Below are 25,980 nucleotides of genomic sequence, written 5' to 3' on the forward strand. Positions count from 1 at the left end.
TGAGACAGTAAGCAATGACTTTCAAAATCTAGTGAAATGCTCTTGAATGTCCAACCAATTTTCTACATTATCATACAGGCGTTACAAAATTATCTGACTGAAAATTGCAATGATAATGACGTCTGTAACTGTACCTGGAAAATACATACTGTAAATAATGACTGAATAAGGGAAAAGAAAAAAGGAAATTCCTTGGATAAAAATCTCAGGTTGATGACTGGATGATATTAACAACTCCATATAGATACACTATATTGTTAATCAGAAACACAATAAACTGGAGGTAAAAAGGACTGAATGCTAAAGGAGTTCCACCATCATGGACACAAAGGAAAATTCAGGGCAAAAATAAATGAAAATGAAAACTTGACATGAAATAGGCTGCAGCTAAAGAAATCATCACACACACACACACACACACACACACACACACACAAGTGCAAAAAATTAGCATTCACTCACCATAACAGGAAGAATGTGTGTAATTTGGCCAGTGAGTTCAAAGACGATAACTGATGTGGAGATGGTGTGGGTGACTGCACCAGCAAGGGCTGCTGCACCCACTATTGAATATCCACCTGCAGAGAGGACAGATGTCAAGGAAGAGATAACTACAGCGATGCTCCTACAGCAGTAAAGAGTGTATCCACTTCCCTAGATGTTTGGATGAACAGGTTCTAACGCACAAATATATTATCTTGTAAATACGGTACCTATTAAAAAAAAAAAATGCACAGAAGCACATAAGAAATTTTTACATACTCTGCCTAACACTGCTTTACTGCACACTGTGCAAGAGGAAGATTCACTAATCTGAGGCCCCAGAATAATTCAAATACAGTATCATAATTATTAATGAATCAATTTAAATGAGATATGGAAAGTGGTTTAATTTTATTACAATTTATGCACAGTTACACTAAGTTCTGACAGTTTATCAAGCAGCATTTACATAATCAAACCTGGTGTTCCAAAGCAGTGTGGTGGACTTTATTTTCTGGAGAGGCAGCATTCTCCCTTATAATGGTTTCTTCCAGTCAATTAAATGTGCAACGCATGCTTTAAATCTTTTCCCTCAAGACGTCCCCACAAACAAGAAAATTTATGAGTCAAATCAGGAGAACAAGAAATGTGTGGCCCGTTATCAAGTATGGCATGACGACAGGATCAGCGCAGTTGACCTACTGATGCCCACTCAGCTCCACACTAGTGGGAAAGCAGTACAGTCATGCCTCGGTATGCAATGGAGTTATGTCAAGTGAAAACTCATCGCATAAATGATTTTTCGTATAACAAGGTCAATATAACATGGGCTCACTGGGGATAGGAATGGAGTGAAGGGCCACTTAACCTAAAACTGAAGAATAACTTATCCTTTTAAGCTTGCCTTTGGTGACCTCAGTAGTACCACATGTTCCACTAGGGGTAGCATTCTTGCCAGACATGATTTTCAAGTCACACATTTCAGTATTTCACATGCAAAAACGTTATCACTCCACACAATATCACACGCTGTACTATTTGCACTCACTTGCACAGTTATCTGGTGACAACAATGATGCTTCAATGACCTTACAAGTACACTGGGTGGCCATCTTTGCTCAAATGTCTGACTGCTGGCTTGTGCAGGAGGCACCATGTATGCATGGGATTATCGTATGCAGCCACCACAATTACCATATACAATAGACCCTTTTTATCTGTGGAATTTGCATCTGCAGATTTAAGTTTCTGCAGATCAAACTTATTTTAATACTGTACTATACACTGTAACAGAATTTGAAATTGGCGCGCAATGGGCACTTCTTTTGTCGCTACAGTTAGCATAATTGCACCCATGGGCATTCCCGCCACTCTGCCAGTCTTATTGTAAACACCAATCAGTTTGTTACGCTGTTATTGCCCTTCTTGTGTTTACAACTCTACTGTACTTTATTGTGTAAGTGAAAACTGGCTCCCAAGAAACAAGTAAAGGATAAATGCAATTTTTCTAAGTCAACGAGAGAGCGTAAGGTGTTCTCTGGCGTCCTGTCAGAAGGGTCAGACTAGACTCACAGCTTACCTACAGTGCAGCCACACATCTTGTCGCCTCACCACATTGGCAGTGTAGGAACTGCATTATAATCATCATCATCATCATACAGCAATCATCGTCATCTATACATCAATCATCATCGTCATACAGCAATCGTCATCATTGTACGAAGGTTATGATGAGAACACACAGTCTTTTGGTGAGTGTTAATATGTATTTGTACTAATTTAAGGTATGTTTTTACTTTTTCAGGGATGTGCTTAGCTTAAGTGGAAATAATATGCCATTTTGAGATGATGATTTGAGTATCTGCCAGATTTGCCTTCTGCAGGGGTCTGGAACCTAACCCCCGCGGATACCTAGGGTCTACTGTATGTAAATTTCTATATTGTTATCGCGAAACTGAGTATAACTTTTAGTTCATCGTTCTATTCATTTATCATATATTGAACAAATCTATAATGAGACTTGACTGTACTGCATTTCATTTCCGTCACCGTGATATGTCTCTTTAAGTTCATATGTCAGGGAGTTTCGCAAATGCAGTACAAGACTGACACAGACTGAAGTTTGTGCCAACGGAGTTTCATTTAAATCTGTTCATTAATAACTGACATACATGCTTTGTTCTGGGGTCTCACAGTAATGAATCGCTCTGAACAGTATGCAACGTTTCCTGACAAACTGAACCTGCTGAATTCCACAACTTACCAGGGATAATGATGTGGTTGTGTCCACCATAGCGCAGGCCTGTTGGAAACGTTGATGCCATCGCCTCTCCCACTATCCTTCCCAAAGCTGCCCCAATTTTGAACACTGGGATGAAAATGCCAGAGGGGACAGGAAGGGTGCTCGCTACTACACTCCCACCAAACTGTTCAGAAAATAAAGGTATATTACTGTGTGCTAGTAGCGTTTTTTTTTTTTTTAATGCTTGGAAGAAGGAACCAAAGGCCACGAGCCCACAATAATTGTTCCCTCCAAGAGAAAAACAAAACACGAGAGCCAAATTCAAGATCCGATCATTTCGAGATGCCTGGACACACTGTGTTTGAAAGACTGGAGATCACAGCTAGCAGGAAATACAGACAGAGGGAGACAGTTCCAGAGCTGACCTGTTGCATAAATGAAGGACTGGGAGTAACGGTTAACTCTTGCATCAGAGAGTTGGACAGAAAAGGGATGAGGGTTTGCTGCTAGACAGGCGCTATGTGCCCATTGCAGAGGTGGAGGAATGCAAGCAAACAGTTCAGAGGAGCAGTGACCATTGAAGTGGCGATAGAAAAGAGATAAAGATACAACAGTGCAATGAAGAGACAGAGGTTGAAGGGAGTCAGTAAGGGGAGGAGAGTTAATAAGATGAAAAGCCTTTGACTCCACACTAATGAGAAGAGCTGTATGTGGGGAGCCTACCCACACATGGGAATTGTACTCCAGAAAGGGGCAGATAAAACCCGTGTATAGAGTCAACAATTGTGCAGGGGTAAAGAAGGAACGGAGACAGCTTAGCACACCTAATCTCTTAGATGCTGATTTTACAAGAGATGTAATAGGATCTTTCCAAGATAAGTCCCGAGTGAATGAAACCCCAAGCATATTCAAGGATGATGCAGGATTAAGCTGAATATTATTAAACATTAGTGAGTACATCTGTGGAAGATTTTGTTGGGCTGATAGGTGTATGTTGGGCTGATAGGTGTAAGAACTGAGTCTCTGATGCATTAAAAACAACAAGATTATTTTTACCCCAGTCAAAGATACAAGCCAAGTCAGACAACAGGTGTGCCATAGCCTCATCCCTTGTTTGTTGAAGTAACTGCTGAGATGGACACTGAATAATTTTGCTACTGCTAAACATACTCTGTAAATCAGAGAGCATAAGAAGTCGTAAGTAGGTTATGTCTTTTGTAGAAGGGAAAGCAGATGGACTACCAGGGTAAGTGAGTGGTTACTCAGACATAAAGTAAGCAAGAAACAGGCAAAGAACAGGATGGAGAGATGAGATTCGGAGACTTCCAGGGATTGTATAGAAATGGCTAACAGCCAATGGGTGACAATGGGAAAGAGGAGAGGCCTTGTCCAGCAGTGGACTGACTCAGACTGATGATGATGATGATGATGAAAAAGGTCAAATTACCAAACATCTCCACCATGAATCAAGAATACTGTAAAATACAGTATCAGATGCTTTACAATACAAATATACCATTAACAGCAACCTGGGATGTTCAAGGGAGTCCAGGGATATAGCGTACTTACTGTGAAGCCAATATATAAGAGGAGATTGACAAAAATATTTGTCCATGGTGTGCGCCAGTTCTCCACCACTTCAAACTCGTGGACTGTGTGTTCTTCCTTTGTCCATGTAATATTGCTGAACAGCTCCACGACCTTTGGACACAGAGATGATTATCAGTAAACAATTACGTAACTAACTGAAAGATCTAAACACTCATCATAATGCAATATTTCCAAAATAAATCTACTGTGTGCTTCCACCAATCCATGTACAGCCAGATGCTATACTTCCAGAGTGGGTGGCCTTGAATAAATCACTTCCACTTATCCCTGTCATCCATTATCACACAGCTCTCTCTCCATCCCACAAGACTCTTATTCACGTCCAAATACCTCTCCATTCCTGTCCTTTCACCTCATCTTCAGTATCCTCCCATCCCCCTCTCATCTGCCAACTCACTCATATGCACTCTGACTCAATCTCTCACTCTCAATCTGGTCTTGTTTTCAGCTCAGTTTTCCTTGGAACCATGCTTGCTGATCATGTGACAATGAGCAACATGCAGTGCAGGCAGATGTTCAACTGTCTGCATTACTTACACAGAACAGGTGTCACACTTTATATAAAAACCATACCCACATAAACAACCCTGGAAACCTGTGAATCTGAAATACAGTATTTTCTATATGGCTTATTTACCCCATTAATATGAAGGGTCTCACTTTAGCTAAAAAAAAAAAAAAAAAAAAAAACTGTACTCCAGAAAAACTCTCTAAAAGCCTAATGAATCACAGTATTAAAGCATACTGTATGCTGTATGCTGAATTCAGCATAAAACAATCTCATGCAGCTGGTTAAATTAAATACAATACATAAATATAATGTGAAGCTGCAACAGTAAACATCATAATCACACTCGCTAGTCATGCGGTCATATAATGGCAGCCAACAGAAAAGAAATAAAAATCCCCTGTGTAAAAAAATAAATAAATAAAAAATAAAAAAAATAAAAAACTAGTTATATCAACAAAGATACCTGTAAAAGGCATATGCAACTCCAGGCTACTGTGTTCATTCCTCTATAACATGCCTACCAATATGCATTATGTATTTCTGTATAAAGATAAATTTTCTTGAAAAAAAAAAAAAAAAAATACTGCCATTCAAAACAATATTATGACTATTATTTACCTACGTAACCTATAGCTGTAATGACTCCAAAAAGTGCTAACACTGTGTGATGCCCATATAATGATAACACGCTGAATTAAGAAGGATGTGGATATACTTCATGCAAGGATATTATATTTTAAACTGCATGCCTGTAAGATGCCAGGCAGAAAGCAAACAGTGCAGAATATCTGATTCATGATGCAATGCAAAATACCATTCTGTACAAAACATGCTACAGATATATGGGGTGTCTACAAAATCCTACTGGCCTTACAAAAATTTACTGCATGTAGATGACATCACATACTGAGATACATGCAGTTTTCCTCCACATGAAAGAGTAATTGCAAGAAACTATGATTTACTGTCCATACAGAAACTCTGCATCTCAATACAGTATGTTAAGCTGTTTACATGTCATAAATCTCTGCAAACCACCCATGACTATGTGGACACCCTGTATGACTAGGTCTTTCTCTTCTTTTAAGGCAAGCAGGAGCATTACAAGAAGGCAGTCCTGGATGGCTTACTTGGTGGTGAGTGGTAAGGTGAGCAGCAATAAACTGACCCAAACTGCTTGGGAAGGTGAGTGACATGAGGCCCACTGTTAACAGCAGAGGGAACAGCAGACGACTGGGGGCCAAGAGAGGAGAGAGAGAAAAAAAGAGAGAGAGGAAGCAAAATGTTCCAGGTCAGACTGTATGAGAGGGAGAAAAATAGAGAGGAAACAAAATGTGCCTCAGGTGGAAGTCTCAAACATATCTGTGACTGATTCCTTGTCATAACTTGGGTCATATGCTAGCTTTATAGAAGCTTCTGTAGTACCTTTTCATTCATGATTTATTATGCATATTACACTGATATCCTTTTAAGTGTCTTAAAAATTTACAGTACTTACACAGGCTTCATTAACATTTGATGAAAAAAAAAAAGCACATTAAAAAAAAAAAAAAAAAATGCTGAGAAAGGAGTATTACTGTATCCTGGGCCACTTAGAATATATACAACCTTTGGATCAATATGCTTTTGCAGGAAGAATTAGAGGCATCAGAAAAGTCTGCAATCTCTCTTCTCACTCTTTCTCTCTCTCTCTCTCACTTTTTTTTTTTAAATAAGAACAAGAGATGTGGGAAGATTCTGCACTCTCCTTGGACTTCCTGTGAAAACAAATTACAGGTACTGTTGTTGCTGTGGCTCTAGGTTCACCTCATTGCGAACCCAATAGGTCGCAGGCTAAGTTGCTCTTCTCCAGCAGTCCATCATCCTTATTTCAGGGGACGGGGAGCGTGTTGAGGGATGTTTCTATAACCAAGCAAAAGAACTCCCTGGTTATATCTGTGCCATCATGTGACATCATTGGTCTCCGGCACTCAAATTGTAGTTATGACATGGAATCAATCCCAAGTTTGTTTGTGAATCAGGGCCCAGCTCAGGTTGTGAATTGCAGGCAGCGCTAAGGGGGGCCCATATACCTACCTGATGATGGGAAGACTGATGAGCGGAGATAAACTGGCCCAGGAGAGGAGGAAACTGAACAGTGAGCAGGAAGAGCGTCACCAACACAGGATATGCGAATCGGCTGACAGATAAAACACAGATGGCTGAGTTCACCTCTTCCCAGGTGACTCAGAAGAAGCACGGCAGAGTAGCATCAGAAAAGACAAAGGAAAACTGACAGACAACCAAAGGGAGGGGAAGACCAACACAGTGACAAACAAAGATGAAGACTGATGGAGAGACACGGATAGAGGGAAAAAAGATAAAGGATGCCTGACAGAGACACAAGCATAGAAGCCATAGTCGAATGATAGGGTATAAGCAGAAAGGGACTGAATTTATCTGCTAAGCACGTCTGGAGATGATGATATACAACAGTGTGGGCTGGTGAGTGTTCATTACACCAAGACAAGAGGTGGTGATTGTTCAGTATGTTTTAAGTACCATTAGTATGGAGCTAAGGAATAACTCTGAGCAATGTTTGATAATTCCAGTAATCTTTGCAATATAATGATCATTAGCTTATAGCTATACACAAGTAATTGTGATACAGATTTGGTACCAAATGGAATTTGAACTAACTAATGGAATTTCATTAAATTTGTTATTCCTAAACCAGATCTTTTCAGTAAATATCCAGAAAGTTAGTTCTGGGCTACACTAGTGTACAGCATTATCGCTAAATGCAAAATACAGTACAGTACTTATCTAATTCAGCAACAACTACAGTCACCACTGCCTTTTGTTATTCATTATCTGGAGTTGAATCTGTCTTCTATGATTCTAAGAACAACAGCTATGTAAGACAGAAGCTGTCAAAGTGCTAGTCTTACACCTGCAGCATTTAAAAAGCTTTCACTCTCATGTGTACAGAGAGGTGGTAGTGTTAAAAGCAGAAGCATTAATTTTGGAGACATAACCTTCAACAATATAACACAACTATTGAATAGTCTGCTGAAGGTGGCACACCAGCCACTTCATATTTATTATCATAATCCAGCAGAGGTTGATTATTGAAGAAGCCACGTGGACTCTAACAGCTTAAAGGTGAACTGCCAAATGCAGTGAAATGACCCAAGATTTATACAATGTTTTTGCCTGTTATGGCTTCCTGAAGTTGTTTCTGAGGAAACCATAACACATAAATCAATGAATTAATTCTGAGTCCTTTCATTACATTTGGTATTTCCCTTCCACAAATTGATTATCATAGTTTGAAACAACTTATAAATTACTTATAAAGTAAAAGTCCTCTCATTCAGCATCTTCAGGACCAAGCAGGTGTCAAATGAGCAGAAGCTGCAGAACGACCATGAAAACTTGCCAAAAAGTTTCTAGCAATCATGGTCGGTCACTCCAATGCAATCACAGTGTATAGCAAGTATTATTGGTCAACCTTATGCACTAAACTGGCCTTCTGTTTCTTAAGGTCGTATATAGTGGAAGAGCACACACCAAAATCTTCCATTATCCTTCCTAGAAATACCCGCCTCCAATTTTTTCAATAATTCAGTCTTTTTGGTGATTATCAGCTTCTTGTGGGTGCATTTTTTCACAACAACTGTAGGCTTTCCACTAATAGAGGCCATGGCGCAACACAGAAATGAGAGGATAACCATACACACGCACGACAAGGTTTCCAAACTTTCGAAAGGTCCCGCTCACAAAGCCAGACACTCACGAGTCATGATGGCCAACAGCGCATGCAGTGTTGGCGAGCAGAAAGTGCTAAGCTCAACTTTAAAATGCGCTAAGCTGCAGATGAACAATTCAAACTTTCGCACTAAACTGGACTTCAAAACGTGCTAGATATCAAAGAAAATCTAATATTTATTGGTGGTAATCCACTCACTCAATATAGTGCTGCTCTCGGGTGTCTGACCTTTCCTCTCCTCCATTCTTCTTTCCTTCCATCCTCTTCTGTCTTTCTTTCCTTCATTCTTTCCTCGTCCTTCTGCCTACGAGTGACTTTACACTCCCACTTCGTCTTTCTTTCCTTCATTCTTTCATCTTCCTTCCACCAGTGGGTGACCCTACACTGAATGGCAAGCCAAATGGTTTCCTGTACACCAGGAAACGATTCACTACGCTGGGTGGTAACCATATAACCAAATTTTGGCGCCTGGTGGTTTAGTGGGTAATTACAGCGCTCCAGTTGGATTAAGCTGGTAATGGTTTGTATCCAAGGGGTGGTTGGGGTTTATTGCTCATGTAATGCCACTCAGTGATGAATGAGGCTGGTCACTCTCATCTTAAATGTCAGGACCAACTTATCTAGTCCCGGCTTCTACGCTTCTCATGGGGAAACGTAGGATCAGAGGATGGATGGATGGAAATTATTACAAAAAGCGCTATATCTAGCGTCAGCAATGAGAAATTGGCTGATCAGCTCAGCATATGTGCTGGAAGAGCAGAGAACTTTCATAATGGGACTATTTATGAAAACCGCAAAAAGATTGGAAATACCATAAGACCAGCTGCCGAATGAAAGGACTTTTAGTGTAATCTTTAATCCCTCTTTATATGTGAACCAATAACTCACTTGTTGGTGGTTGTTTAGGTCTGTGGCCCAAAACTGTCCAAGGCCGAGGGGGAAGGAGAGGGATCCATACAAGATGGTGACGAAGAGAGGGTACAACAGGCGGCTGTCAGGGTAGAGAATGGGAGGGACACATATGACCAGGGATCATGCAAGGGAGACACATCATATGGATGAGATAATAAACACCTGTGGTCAGTGTCTTATACTTAGCGCCGGCTAAAGCAAATAATCTGTGCAAATTCACATGCTTACTTAGTCAGCATTATATGAAACATTTTATTTTTTGAATATTTAAAAACATTAAAGATTTTCCATACTAATTCCACAGACATGGTCAAAGAATTCTCCAAGACTTGCCCCTCAGAGCAAGTTTTTTGTAACAAATGAACCCTTTCAACACAATGACTCATTTTAATTACATTAAATTCTTGCAATCTTTAGATGATTTTATTCCTTTGAATCTGTAAACCGGGTAATACCTGTTTTAGTTTAGTTTTCTTGCTCAGATTATTTTATTAATATAACTGGGCAGTGGAGCCCCCTGGTTAAGTCACTGTCACTACATGACGGCATCCTTCTCCACACAAGGGTTAGGAAGAGCCTTCATTATGCCCTTCAAGACCAGGAGGCTCTCCTAAGCTAAATAAAATAATCTGAGAACAACAAAATTAAAAAAAAAGCATAATCAAAGTGAAAGGGTAACTCTTCAATCTGACAACATACTTTTCTGTTTGATTCTTGCTGTCTCCAGATGATTTTGTTAACACTAAGGAAACCATTTGTACTGACAGAGTATGAAAGTCTCCAATAACCCTTCCACAACCTGATTTTCTGACTAAAATCATCTGAAGGTAAGCAAGAATAAAAGAAAAAACAGATGACTGGAATCAAGGGGTTAGAGGTTTACAGATTGGGCAACAAATATGGGGTAGGGAGAAGGGAAGTAACAGCCACAAGCTAAGTCAACATCTAAGCAACCATCACATTTATGGATCAACATGGAGGTACATTTCTAAGCTTATAATGAAGTATTCAATTTGTGCACAAATAACACACTAATGAAAAGCTACAAAGTTATCTTGAAAACTCATGTAAAATTTTAAATATACCTGAAAACTGAAAAATTAACTGGTGATAGTGTATGCTCCAAGTGCAGAATAATTTATAATGTTATCTCTGTTTATTCTACATACTGTACATCAAAAGCACAATCAATGGAATGTAATTGATCAATAACACTTCACTTCCAAAACTGTACTTCTTTAAATATAGTATCAATTTGTTCCTTTAATATATTTTAAATTATATTTCCTTCATATCTAGACCTAAAACTGTCTGAGTGACTGAATCTTATTACCGTACAACACAAAACAGGCCTTACCACAGCTGACTATGATACAAGAATTATGAATACAGTATACTCCTTAGGTACACAATTGTAACTTTGACTCAGCAGCACTGTTAACACAATATGATTTCTTATGTTCAGTTTACAATGGAATCATAATTATCTACCCAATACACTACAGAAAAATGTTTTCTACATTCAGTTTACAGTGGAATGTGCCTAATATGCTGCACAGGTACCTCTTCTGAAGGAAAGCTTTCATCTTCTTGTTTCTCCTCATGAATATGACATACCGACGATGGACCCACACAAAGAATGCGCCCAGAAAGCCACACATCACCCTGCAAGAAGATAAGATCAGTGCACTTGGTCTGAAGGATAGTCTAATTCAAATCATAATCATCATCATCATCATCATCATCACCAGCAGCAGCAGCAGCAGCAGTATGACCCTTTTTCCTGCCTGAAGATGGAAAGAGGTCTGGATCCAGAAAACAAAGAATATTTACCAACAAACTCATAAAGACCCTACCCATATTTCCCTCGGCATAACTCATTCCTATTCTCTAAACTGAAAATCACAAAGGCAATCTGAATAATATTATCATAATCTTGTGTAATAACAGATATAGTTGTACAAGCACGAGAAATTAATAAGCATAAACTTTGCTGATGTATATATATATATATAGTATTTGTTCAAGTGCTGCAAAGTAAAATGATGGATTTGAGAATGTATGCCACATAATTCTCTTCCTAAGTTTCCTACACATTCTAATACTTGCTATTATTATTAAACATATTAACACAGTTTTATACAGTGCTGGCAAAGCGTTGTTAAAAGGGTGTAAATGGGTTATAAGGGAAAGATTCCTCATGTTCTCTTAATTTTTGCATTTTAAAATCTTGTGTCTGACAACTTAGTGTCAGTGCTGAAGTCCTCTCACAGTCTCCTTGTATATGCATGGGAATATTTGTACACCTGTATTATATATATATATATACATATATATATGTGTGTGTGTGTGTGTGTGTGCCTGAGTATTAACTTTCTTGTTACTTATACCATGGCAATGGTGTATTACAATGCTTCTTCTAACTTTTTTTGCTAAAATTAACCAAAAATATATATAAATTTTAAAGTAATACTGTATATGACAAATTTATGGTACAAAATAATAAATTATGAGCTGAAACAGAAGATATGTAAAGCAAATAAAATCATCATCATCATCTAGTCAAAACACATCAAAAATCATGCACTGTAAACACATGCTCATGTTAAGGAGATAACACCTGCCACAAGGAAACACTATAAATTTCCCTTGGTATAAAGTCACTAAGTTATGCACAAAGTTTCTCCACTTGGTATAAATTAAACAAACACAGCATAGCAATAATATCACAACAGCCTAAAAAAACAGTGAATGAATACAAAACCATGTTACAGCAATCCCCTTTGCTATACATGTTCCAGCTGTGTTTTACAGGTCATGAAAGGCAACCAATTCAAATACCATACACACGGAACACTAACTTCTGTCACTGAAGAAGCAATCTACCATACCTACTGATATATCTGGTGTAGAGGAACAGGTGAGGAATGCGTTTGGACAGCAAGGAGAAAGTTCATGTGGAAATGTGTTCAGTCTAAGTGGTAATGCTTGTGAATGAGTATCAGTATAGATTACTGAGGAACTTAATCGTGTGCAAATATGTGGAAATGCGTGTAAAGTTATACTGCCCATACACCAATGAATATTAAATATCAGTAAATACTTGTGTCCAACAGAAGATCATCCCTCTGCCACCACTATTCACAGAAAAGGGAAATTTCCTTGACATACCAGTACAAAATGCCTATGACAGTGATGGTCTCCTGGATGAAGATAATGATCATACTCAAGGATGAAGTAGGGGACACTAGGGAAAAATCTGAAACTGAATTCAAATGAAACAAAGCATTTGACAAGTTCTGTGTTTCTGCATTCAATCCTGGCTTATTACTGTACTGTATTCCTAAGTAAGAAATCATCTTTAATATCTTGATGTAGTTCATTACTGGTACTCAATATTCTTATTTATTTACATCCATAGACTGACACCTTAATCCTACAGGGGATGGCTACAAACAAGTCGCCTCCACATCATCCCGCCTGCCATCAGGCTGCCTCCCTCAGTTTGCACCACTCTCATACACAGCTTTTTTCCATCTCATCCTCCACCTCAGCAGCAGCCATGTCTGGGTACTTGTACTTCTAAAAATTTCCATCACACCCACATCAGTACCAAAATACTCATTCACTTCCTCATTTGACTGTCTCTCTTTCAGTGCAACTCCACTTGCTCCTCTAAGATAAACCATTTCTACTCCTCTCATTCCTGCCTTTTATCCTACCACTGTTTAAATGGTATGCGACTCCAAAAGATGACCTATCCAACACCAGACGAGAGCACAGGAGTAAACATGACACCTCCTGACCTTACCCAATGAGAGCGAAGACGAACAGCTCCTGTGGGTCAAACGGGTACCCGACCTTGAAGTTAGTCTTGAAGAGGGCAGTCAAGGTCTCTGGGGAACGAAAGCGCGCCACTGTTATTACAAGGAAGACAAAATCTAAAATCTGCCATTAGGTCGTTCTCATGATATGGTAGCTGCTGATGAGGGGGGGTGGGATAGTTACAGCATAAATAAAAGATAAGATATGTCAAGCCATTCTGAAAAAAGACATTAATCTGTGCATCATTTTCTTGTCTCATCATGTACCTGGTGTGGAGAACCTCAACAGTATGAGGCAAAGGAAGAGAAAAACACAAAACAGCCAGCACTCAACTCCTTCAGTATCATGACATCTTTAATTTACTCTTGCCACCTGCACACAATTTTAATCAGCTATGGAAAGACCTCTCATGCTGCAAGATTTAAAGAAAGCAATATCTAATTCCTCCAACTTGAAAAGTCTCTCCTCAGCCGAAAAAAATCGTACAGACTTTATAAGAATAAAATACAAAAGACATCACTGTACTGAGAGGGTTAATAATCAAACTGCAGAAAAAAAAAAAAAAAAAAAAAAAATGAGAGCAATGAGGATGCTATAGCAGACCACACAGCATGTGCACTTAGGTTACACTGCATTATGAATCTTTATGGTAATGCAAATGCATTAAAACTGCAATGTCCTGTTAGAGTACCACCATATCAATGCCTACAACACACACAGCTATAGACATAATTAATGCAACTCTAAAGAGTATTAATGTAATTTTCTATAAGCATTAGAAAAATAAGAAGCACTGAATCCTGTGTTGTAATATGCTGAGTTTCAAGTGGCTTCTTTTTCAGTCCAAACTTTAGCAGTCCTGTTGACATATCATTACATCCCAGAAATAAGATACACTTGGAAAAAAAAAGAAAAAAAAAAGAAAGAAAAAAAAAAAGGAGCATTCTGTAAGTGAGCATTCAGCAAGTGGGAGTAAGGATGGTGGTGATATTATAAGGGAAAAGCTACACAAAAACTATCAAACACAATAATCACACACCATAGTTTGGAGAAGTCTACCACAAGTGAAGTCTGCTATAGAATTAAACTAGATTACTTCACATACTATATGGTAAAAAATATTTCCTTAAACCTTCCATAACACATTGTAGTTAAGTATGCCAGACATGATTAAGGATTCTGGCTACAAAGAGGCAAAATACTTCAGGTCTAGCATATACTTCGAAAGGGGCTGACTTCTCACCCCAGTTGCACCCCATCTTACCCAATAAGGGCGAAGACACCCAGCTCCTGAGGGTCAAATGGAATGCTGAATTTAAAGGAAGTCAAGAAGAGAGGAGTCAGCGTGGCTGGAAGGAGGAGGGAGCAACAAAACAAGAGCTCAGAGTATTATTTTGTACACTACTGAACAGATAAATCAAAAAGTCTGTATCTGTATCTGTGTCAGTCTACTGTGTACTAAGTCCACTACATAACTAGATCATCTTCTCAGACAGAGAGTGACAGCAAGAAGTAACCCTTCCCCATGCTGGCAAATTACAAATAGGGAAAGGGTGTCTGTGGGACGAGCACCGAATGTGAAAGTCGAAGGGCTGCAATAACTGTGTTTGTTTGTATTCAAGTTCACAAAAGAGAAAAATAAATTTGTTCAGATATATAACAACATCATTAAATAATAACTTTGAAAAACAGTTCTGTAGCAAACCTGCCTCTAATTTTCTCAAAACTACTGCTGAATAACTGTGTATGTTGTGTGGTTGATGGGAAATATCATTCTTGCTGATTAAGGAGGCTCCCTAGCAGCACTTCCTCCTATACTTGGCTATTTCTGCATCTGGTACTCAAATTAATTCTTGTATGTTATTTATGCAATTATTGTCAATTAAATAAAGATCTATCTATCTATCTATTGCCAGACGCCTCAATCCCGTTCGAGGTGGCCCCAAACAAATTGCCTCCACGTCGCCCTGTCCTCCGCCATTTCACTGCCCTGCTCCCAACTCACACCCCCCTCTCTCATATACCTCTTCACCCCAACCCTCCCTCTCATCCTCGGCCTCCCCCTCCCTCTCCCCCCCTCCACCTCACTCACATACACTCTCTTCGTCAGTCTTTCACCCTCCATCCTCTCCACATGGCCATATGCAAGAGAACAATAAACTGAATGATGCAAAAAAACAAACAAACAAACAAACAAAACATGAATGTACAGTATTAGAATGCCTCCTACAACTCATGAACTCTCCTGGGATTGCATTCTGGTGGGTTTACAATGATTTTTAGCATTTCTTTTTTTCGTGATTATCTTGAATATTATACCTTACTGTTCCATCTTACGTTAGATTATTCAGATTCAGCAAGTAACAAATAAGGGAATATTAATATGCAGCACATGGAAATAAACCAGTAAGGAAGGGGTGCAAGAAAACTGCCCAAGCTGATGAGAATACTGGTTTTAGTTCTTGACACCAGCCTCAGTTCTCATTCATCCATCACCCTAAATGATTCTTCACTGTCAAGAATTTCTTAACCCACAGACTCTGTACTCAGTATAACACCACAGAGTTTTTAACATACGAATATAATGAAAAGAAACGAGAAATTTATGACAAAACAGAAACAGAAGGTGAGACAGTATGAGCCTGACTCAATCCTTAAAAAAAAAAAAAAAGGCTGAGTAATATGGTAAAAATACCTGAGCTTTCACACACACACACACACAAAATGATATACTGTAGATACTTACCCTCATCATTAAACCAAACAGCAAGGAGCCTGAACATCATGGCGCCACAAACGGCAGCAAAGAAGCCCCTCCAATAGTTCCGCACCGCAAAGTAGACACTCGTTACTTCTATACTGAAGAGCACACCTGTTGGGAGGATCTGGGCATCATCTTGTGTGAGACTATAATATTTAGACCTAAGAAAGTATGAAGCTTTTTGAACCTGCATCTCATTTCAAGAAAAGCATTTAGGTCTATTTCTGTCTTATCTGTGTAACATACATCTACTGTGTGTGAATATTTCTAGACTAACCTCCTATAGGGGCAGCGAAGGAACAGGCAACACCCACTGCACACGCTGCAGCCAACATCTCGGAATTACGGGATTCATTTTCATAGATACCCTTGAAGGACGTGACAGCCTTGGATAACAGTGTGGCTACGATACTGGCTATATGTACAAAGGGACCCTGAAAAGGGAAGAAGAGTTTTGTTGGTCTCTGATACAAGTGTCCTATGTAAAGGGTGGTAGGGGTGAGAGGGAGAGAGGAAAAAAAATGGGATGGGGGAGGGAGAAAGGAATCAGTGGAACAGGTTGGGATGGTGGGGTAGTGTAGGGGAAGTCGACCAGGTGAAAACTGCCCCTGAATATTCAAGTGTTAAGGGTGGAAAGGTTACTGTAAAGATTTCGCCCACAAATTCAATCTAGTCGTGGTTTAAATCAGTTTCCTCCAACAACATTAGCAACATACGTGTAGTAAGCATAAGTCAGTTTCACATACCTTACATCTCACTACACAGGTAATAAGACACCAGTGATAAAAAAAGATGCAATACAGTACATTACTCCACAATCTGTCTACCTGTGTTTTAGATGGTAAGTTATAAAAAATAACCCTACTCCCCCCTCCCTCTCTCTCACACACACACACACACACACACACACACACACACACTGTATAAATAATGATAAATAATAAAAGTAGACAGGGATAAACCTAACACAAACCTGAAAGAACATTGCTAGGTATACAAAACACACACATACACTTATGCAACTCTAAATACAGTACTCACTTCCTTGCCAAGGGGTAGGCCTGATCCCAGTGTTGCTGTAAGACCAATAACCTTCGCTATAAGTGTCTTGAAAGTGAGGTACTCCTTCAACACAACCCCACGCAAAATGGTCTTCATCTCGGGTATTCCGGAACCTGGAGAGTAACAGAATTAACAACACATGAATTACTGTAAGAGTTTTAGCATAAGGAGAGTTGGTTAGAATTCGAAAAGTTAGTAGGGACTGGAAGGGTTAGAGGCTTAAGAAAAGGAGATTTGCAGGAAGAGAAACGGATTAAACAAGCTGGGTAGGATTAAGAAAGTTGGACACAATTCAGACAAGATAGTATGGATTACAAAGTTTATATAAAAGGATTAGAAGACTTAATAGGATCAGAAAAGGGTTTGGGGAGCTGGGTAGGATTTGGAAAGGTGGATATGATTAAGAGACAGATCAGGAGACAAAAGCACTGGGGCAAGGATCAAAGGTTAGGTAAGATTAGAAAATTCTGATAAGATTAAGAGATGGATTAGGAGCTGGATAGGATTAACATGAGGATTACATGTTGGGGGCAGTGAGAGATGAATTAGGATTAGGAGAAGAATTGGATGGGAGCAATGGGAAATGGATTAGTTGAGTTGAATAGTATTAGAAAAGATGGTCAGGATTAGCAGATTGGTAGGATTTAGAGTGCTGGGTAAATTTAAGAAGGTTCAGGTGTTGATTAAGTTCAGGTGACTTGGACAGTAGTATGAGAGGAATTAGGAGAGTTGGGATGGATTATGAATTAGGTTGGTTAATATACTTCTGTACCCTTATTTATGAGTATGGTGATAGTAGAATTATTAAAATAACACAGAAGTGGATGGCATGGTATGATATGCAAAAATAAATCGCTTAGGAAGGTGTTAGGAAGCCTTATGCGACAAGAATACTCCAACTGGGGAGCTCAAGAGAGAAAAGAAAATGAAAATGATGATAATAAAGGCGAATAAAAGAGAAAATGAAGATAGAAACTGTCAGGAATGAGACGAGAGAAGAAAAGACAGCGAAGAAAGTTAAATTTGAAAATGATGCTTATAAAATGTTGATGAAAGACGAAAAAATAAAGACAATAAATAATAGCCTACATGAGAAAGAAAATGATAATTGAGAAAAGGAGTATGAGAGAGCATGTGAAAGGAGAGGAAAGGAAAAAAAGATGAAGACAAAAGATTTACCTGAATACGGTTTAAAAAATGAGGATGAAAAATGAACCCATACAAAGTGAAAAAAAAAAAAAAAAAAAAAGAGGGAGACTGGATGCGAAAGAAGAGACGAAGTGAAAACGAAAATGATGAAGAAAATGGAAATGGGGAAAAAGGCTTCTGATAAAGAATAGGGAATGGAATACTGAAATGATAACAAAGAATGGGAAAGGAATTAAGAAATGATAAAAAACGGTAAGAATAATCAAAGGAGCAAAAAAAAAAAAAAATAAAAAAAAAAAAAAAATAATCAAGGGTCATGTGAGCAAAAGTTCAAGATGCGGCTGTACAGTTGATGACAAGAACATCGATCCACTTTTTGGTCGAACGAATATGACTCATACAAAATATTCTGAAAACAGTGATGGGCTCCAAAGATCGCATGAGTTTCGATCGTAATTATTTACTATCAATTTATCATATGTAAGTGGACTGATATTAGTGTCTCCAAGAGTACTAAATATTCTCAATTGTTGATATGAAAACCGAACAAACGAAAAGACAAAATAAAACGAACAAAAATTAAAAGAGAAAAAGCAATCGAAGTAAACCGGCAAACAATACGAAAACCAGAGAAATGACTCAACACAGCAAACGAATTAGCAAAACGAACAAACGAACAAAAACGACATACGAGAAAGGAGTGTGAAATCAAACAATGCAAACTCAGATTCTGGCACACGAACAGACTCGAGATACAGGGTCAGGGGCAGGCAGGGTACAGTTGGGGACAAAATTTCGTTTAATCCACCTCCCCTGCTTCTCATTTTCCTCTGCTGGCATATATTCCGTTGTTGAGCGAGGCTTGTTATGTTTCTTTGCCCTCCTGTTTCTATCTATAATCCAAATCTATCTACTGCCAAACGCCATAATTCAACTGTTTCGCTTCTTAACATTCCACCTCTTCTGCTTCTCATTTTCCTCTACTGGCTAATATTCCTTTGACGAGAGAGGCTTATGTTTCTTTGCCCTAATGTTTTCACCTCTTCTACTTCTCAGTTTCCCTCAATGGCTAATATTCCTAAGCTCAGAGACGCTTGGTACTGTCTACCTTAATATTATTTCGCCTTTTCTACTTCTTACTTTCCTTTGCTGGCTCATATTCTTCAGCTGAGAGAGGCTTGGTCTGTTCTTCTGCCCACTGTATGTCACTTCTTTCGTCTTTTCTGTTCTAATATTTCACTTCTCACTTTTGCTAGCTAATATTCCCAAATCAAGAGAGGCCTGACACGTTTCTCTGGCCACCCCCGATTATTCTGATGCGTCAGGGAGGAAAATGACAGACACGGTGTAAATATAAAGTAGAAGCAGTGGGATACGAGGCGAATTTTTGTTCCTTACTGTACACTTAGAAGGGAGGAGGGCAGGGCTGGGGTTGGGTATGAAAGAGCTGCCAAGATTCCCGCCAAAATAATCAACACAGCAACAATTAGCACAACTCTGATGCTGCAAAGTTACGGATTTACGTCACACGCCTACATTTTATTTTCCAGAAGTCACAATAATTTTAAGTTTCGTAAGCTTAAGATATAAGTAAAATGTGCACGTAATAATACTGACCCAAAGAAAATAAATGATACAAAATAACAACTACAAAAGAATATACGTAACCTGCAAACATTATGTACCAGTACATTTAAAACATCTAAATAACAGTTACAACCAAGAGAAAATACTAGTCCTGAATAACACTGCAAACACGAATGTTCTTATAAAGAGGGACACACAATCATGGAACACAAGGGCTAACAAAATGGTAAAGGAGGGGAAAAAAAATAACTCGGGACACCACCAAAGAGTGTACCTCAGGAATACACGAATTTATGCATATTTCGGTCGCTCACACACTACCCACTCCCATGTCCCAATTTTTCCTAGTTACGACACAGAACTGATCGTACGTTTGTTCGTATGATCCCAATTTTGAGAGGAAACTGCTGGATGCGAACTAGTGACGTATGGCCAATCTGATACGTGGTTACTGTGCACTCTTTGATGGCAGTGAGGGTATCTGTGCACTCTTTGATGGCAGTGAGGGTATGAATGTGTGGATGTGTCGGGAAGCCAGCGGGTCTATTTAACCCTGAGATCTGAAACGGGATGGAAAACGCCCCCCCCCCATTATCTTTTTCTCTCTCCTCTTCCTAACTTTCCACCCGCCGCCTACCTCTCTCCCCTCGCAAACTCCCTCCCCACTTGCCTGAGCCTGCCAGTGTGCCCAAGGGACTCTGTGCCGCGCAAAACAATCACATCATCTCGGAAAAATGAACATCAAAGTTTATTTACAAAGTGGCGTCAAATACAAGAAACCATCTTGGGAAAAACAACTTCAAAGTTGATTTACAAAGCGTCTTCACATAAAACAAACGTAACCCCAAATGTTCCTCTGTCATGAAAATTTATGGAGTTAGAATGCAATCAAACGAATCGAACAGTCACTCATTATATTCCTCAATACCTTTACGAAATATTCTAGGATTTCAAAGAAACTATTGATGGCGTTCTTCGACCGAAGGACGAGTTTTAGCAGACTCCGGTTTTAATTTGCATGTGTAGAAACATGACTTAGTTCTTCCTGGATGCTAAATGAAGTTAGGTGTTTCGTTGTCAATAGGCTGTTTCGTCAATAAAATGGCAAGGTGTTGTAAAATACTAATTAGTTTTGAAAGCGTGGCAGGACTCCGGCAAGTGGTCACTGCCTCCTGGCTTGTAGTGGTAGTGGCAAAGGAGGCTATAATGTACTTCTTACCTAGCGGATTATTTAGCATGACTGCACCATATTATTCATGCTGATAATTATGTAAACAAACCACCTGAGAATTTTAACAAACCACACACAGGAGTATGAAAAAAGCTGACAAGCCTTATGCAGAAATAAATATCACAGGAAGAGGTTCAAGGCTATAAAACTGACGATGTACGAGCCTCAACGATTTACATCTTTTTTTCTCATAACAAGGCTGCTCTATAACGTCACATTTCCATTATTAACGCCACCGCTGACTTCCACGACACATCCACGAGGCCCCGGGGTGAGGCAGGGGTGGTGGGGGGTTGACTGGGGCCTCCTCCACACCCCACACCACACAGAGACTGGGATGACTGTGGGTGGGGGGTAAGGGTGGGGGAAGGAGGGACCCCACCCAACCCCCACCCAGCCACAGAGACCCTACAATAAACAGAGACGGGACAACTTCCGCCATTGTGGACTGCTTGCTGCCACTGAAACACATAATTCTGATGATCATTTTCATTGGCATAGTACACTTAATTTCGCCTATTTCTACTGCTAATTTTAAACCCAGGGAATACTACAAGACCCAAAATGTCAACAAACACGCCCACACAAGCGAAAAAAAACACCGCATTTCTGTTTATTTCGGGTCTCTTTGCTAGGCGGGCGGGAGTGGCACCTTGGGCACACTGGGCATCACATCAGCAAAGAAGGGGACAGTCTAGGAACACACTCCATACCCTTGACCTGTGTGTGTGTGTGTGTGTGTGTGTGTGTGTGTGTGTGTGTGTGTGTGTGTGTGTGTGTGTGTGTGTGTACGTGTGTGGAAAATATATAAATAAAACACAATGTACACGATAAATTTACAACAGCATCAGATACACAAAAACGAAAAAATCTGCCAATATACAAACATCATTATTTACGAAAAACGAGAAAAAATACGATATAATGACCAAGTATAATAAGCAAATATTAAAGTTAGTGATATGAGGAGTGGAAATACCGTAGAGTTTTTCCTGTTAAGTCTCTAGGAGTACACATAACTTCTTCAAGAATTCAATAAGATGGTTGTAGAAATTATGCAAATATGAATGAGACCTTAAATGCATCTTTAATTGTGTGTGTGTGTGTGTGTGTGTGTGTGTGTGTGTAGACCTCTCCACACCTTTGAGAAGCGCTATAATCTCAGGTATGCCGGAACCTGTAAGGGGAGAGTGTAAGAAGATGGGTGGCCTCTCTCTCTCTCTCTCTCTCTCTCACACACACACACACACACACACACACACACACACACACACACACACACACACACACAATTAACCCTCGGTCACTCAAAGTTAAATCAGAGAAGCTGGCGAAATAATAATAATAATAATAATAATAATAATAATAATAAAATACCCAGGATAGCAACAGAGAATGTACATACAAAAATAAGGGTCTTGCATTCTATCACCTGCCGTCAGCAAGATATATGAAGTCAAAGGAAGACTGAACTCTAAAACTAAAAATATTCTCAGCTTTTACGATGCTGTCACTGCCACATCGTCTTCAGGAGCAAGGACCGCAGATTTAAATTTGGCGGGAAAGAGTGGGACCTGCGTTTCCTGTCTTTCTTTGGATAATCCACTTCTTTGACCATACTATGTGAAAATTATGATGCCCAAATTTTATTAACACAATACTAGAAATTTAAACAATACGAGACAGTGCTTAAAAATTAGGTGTAGGGTGAAAAATAAACGTAAGAAGCTACTATCCTCACAGACCTGCGGCGACACTACTGCAGCCAGCCGAAATTGAAAATTTCCTACTAGTCAGCTGCTGCAATATCTGACATGGTAAATGTACTAAAAATTTCAAGCTGAGCAACTTTGTTTTTCATAAGAAAGTAGCTCAGAGCACTTCAAGAGCAGATATTCGAACTTTCCTTGAAGAAAAAAAAAAAAAGTCTCTAGGTGCACCACTTACCGACCTGTTGGCCTCGCCGCAGGTAAAAATGGCGCGGAATGAAGGTCAAGCGAGCGACAGAAATTTGTTTACACTTTAGCGCATCCCAAACAAGTGACGGGCGAGAGGCGTAGACACAAAGGCGACCTAGTGAGAGATCTGAGGAATACGTGGGCTAAATTCTTCTATACCGGTACAGATGGAAGGAACAGCCCGTTTAATGACCTAAAAAAAAAAAAAAAAAAAACAAAGATCCCTAGCCCCTTTCAGCTGGGTTGATGGTCGAGTGAACAGATGTGAGGGTCGATTTAACTATACCCCTTGTACTCTAACTTGGCCTAAAACCGCCATTTTCCCATCTCAGCGCTCACTTGAATTAGCACTAGAATATGATGCTAGTCACAAAGAAGTGCTGTGGAAAGGCAATTACGAAGACTCATTTCAACTTCATAACTAAAAGTCTCATCGATTTTCGCGTAACACTGATTCGGTGCTGGCTGTGGTCCAGTTCCCTCAGGTGAAGACAGACTAATTACAGAATTTTACAAGCTAATTATACCTTTTTCACTTTAACTTGGTCTAAAAATGCTCTCTTCATCTCAAATACTGAGTGGTAAGAGTAAATCACCAAAGAATATGATGGTAGTTACGGGGAGTGCTATAAGAGAGAGAGAGAGTGAGAGAGAGGGAGAGGGAGAGGGAGGGAGAGAGAGAGAGAGAGAGAGAGAGGAAGCTATATCCATCCATCCATCCATCATCCATGTTGCCCCATGAGGGGCGTAATAGCCCGGGGCTAGGCAAGTTGATCTCTGACATTTAAGATGACAGTGACCAGCCTCACTCATCCCTGAATTACATTACGTGAGCAATAAACCCCAACCACCCCTTAGATATAAACCTGCACAGGTTGAAAGCGCCTGGGGCGCCGTCACTATCCACTAAACCACCAGGCGCCATAATTTGGTTATACGGTTACCACCCAGTGTAGTAAATGGTTCCCTGGTGTACAGGAAACCATTCGGCTTGTCATTCAGTGTAGAGTCACCCATAAGCAGAAGGAAGTGGAAAGAATGAAGGAAAGAAAGACGGGAGAGGGAGTGTAAAGTCACCTATACAAAATGACAAAAACCCCGCAATGTTTACGACGCAGAACGAAGCCTAGCGAAACATCCAGAAATATACGGCCCTATTCCACCTGTCTTCGTGAGGGCAGAGCTACTTACCGACAGCCTGTGGGGCGAGGATGTGAACGAAACCAGCGGAGAATAGGATGAGGCAGACAGGGAGCGAGACCCACGCGAGGTACTGAAGGGCTGTGTGGCTGGCAAGGTCTCTGTACAACCACAGGCGAGCTGGGGAAATAGGTACATAATTTTAAACGTTTATTCATGGGTCGGGAAACAGGTATATAATTTTAGACGTTTAACTGGGAAATTGGTATATAATTTTAAACGTTTATTCATGGTTAAGGAAATAGGTGCATAACTTTAAACGTTTATTCATGGTTAGGGATGTAGGTGCATAATTTTAAACGTTTATTCATAGTCTGGGAAATAGGCGTATAATTTTAAACGTTTATTGATGGTTATGTTTGCATGCTTACTTATATTAAGTGACCTGGTAAAGAAAAAATAAAAAGGAAAGTATTGATAAATGGGTAAATTATGGAACAGAAAGTAAGTTAGAGAAATTACGTACTCGTGCACAGCATCTCTCTCTCTCTCTCTCTCTCTCTCTCTCTCTCACACTCACACACACACACACACACACACACACACACACACACACACACACACACACACACACCAATAAATCCATCAACTCACCTTTATTACACATATCGATACCGTAGTCCATGATGAAGGAAATAATGGCCATCACGACACCCAGCACGGCCAGGAACACCCAGTCCTCGCCCACCCTCGCAAAGGTGGCCCTCCATACGGCACCCAGCACCCCGAGGCACTTCCCGGCCACACGCCCCCGGTATGGACGCAACCCTGGCCAAGAGGAGAGAGGTGGCAGGTTAATATTTCTTTGGCCACATTATAAAAGAGTGAGGTTTAGGAAAATGGGTATAGGGTGATGATGATGGTGATGATGAGGGTGGTGGTGATGATGATGATATGATGATGAGGGTGGTGGTGGTGATGATTTAACAGGTGTGGATCCCATCAGGTGAGAGAGGCAACACTTCATCATCATCATCACCAACCATGTATTTTTCTCAACTTTGCTGTTATACCAAGAGCTGATGAAAACCTTGACGACACACACACACACACACACACACACACACACACACACACACACACACACACACACCTCCTCTCTCTCTCTCTCTCTCTCTTCCTGATTCACTCCCGACTTAGGTCTGATTTAAAGGATACAATCGCTTTCTCTGGTCTGGTGTGGAGATGCCAAAAAACTAATATACAGTACTAGCAAGGATTTATTTTCTGGGCATCTCATTAACCATCCGCTCACTCGATGTAGTGCTACTTGATGGTGATTCTACAACATTTGCTTTCTGACCATTTTACTGAGTCATGATTCACTGGGGCGGATTCAGGACCAGGAAAGGGGGGGGGGCAAACTGGTGACTATGGTAGGTGGGGGCGCCAACCATTCACTCACTTGATGTAGTGCTACTTCCTGGTGATTCTACATATGTTTTCCATTTTACTAACTAAATCATACTGGTGAATATTGTACGTGGATGCGGTCACCATCCACTCACTCGATGCAGTGTTCTTTGCTGGTGATTCTACACCGAATGACAAGTGAAGATGCTCCTATGAACCACCAAACTACATGTACTACGTTGGGTGATAACTATTACACAAATAAATGGGCGCCTGTAGGACTAGTGGGTTAAGGTGCTTCGACTGGACTTAGTTGAGTTCCCTAGCACCTCTTCCTTATCGAT

At 39.9% G+C, this 25,980-nt stretch overlaps 1 protein-coding gene across 1 annotated transcript in view; it reads right to left on the bottom strand.

Moving 5' to 3' along the window:
• The window catches only part of LOC145407882 (chloride channel protein 2-like), a 59,026-nt gene that overhangs the window by 19,780 nt on the left and 13,266 nt on the right, over positions 1-25,980 (bottom strand). The window contains exons 3-13 of the mRNA XM_080278749.1: positions 24,878-25,051; positions 24,275-24,403; positions 17,138-17,271; positions 16,374-16,530; positions 16,082-16,207; positions 13,322-13,406; positions 11,074-11,175; positions 9,487-9,589; positions 4,295-4,426; positions 2,747-2,909; positions 463-578 (exon numbers count right to left, since the gene is read on the bottom strand). Coding sequence (XP_080134875.1) covers positions 463-578; positions 2,747-2,909; positions 4,295-4,426; positions 9,487-9,589; positions 11,074-11,175; positions 13,322-13,406; positions 16,082-16,207; positions 16,374-16,530; positions 17,138-17,271; positions 24,275-24,403; positions 24,878-25,051 — 1,421 coding nt within the window. The remainder of the gene's footprint in view (positions 1-462; positions 579-2,746; positions 2,910-4,294; positions 4,427-9,486; positions 9,590-11,073; positions 11,176-13,321; positions 13,407-16,081; positions 16,208-16,373; positions 16,531-17,137; positions 17,272-24,274; positions 24,404-24,877; positions 25,052-25,980) is intronic.

The sequence above is a fragment of the Coenobita brevimanus genome, chromosome 8 (genome assembly GCF_032717465.1).
Source record: "Coenobita brevimanus isolate Jiangsu-jjx chromosome 8, ASM3271746v2, whole genome shotgun sequence".
NCBI classification, from domain to species: Eukaryota; Metazoa; Arthropoda; class Malacostraca; order Decapoda; family Coenobitidae; genus Coenobita; species Coenobita brevimanus.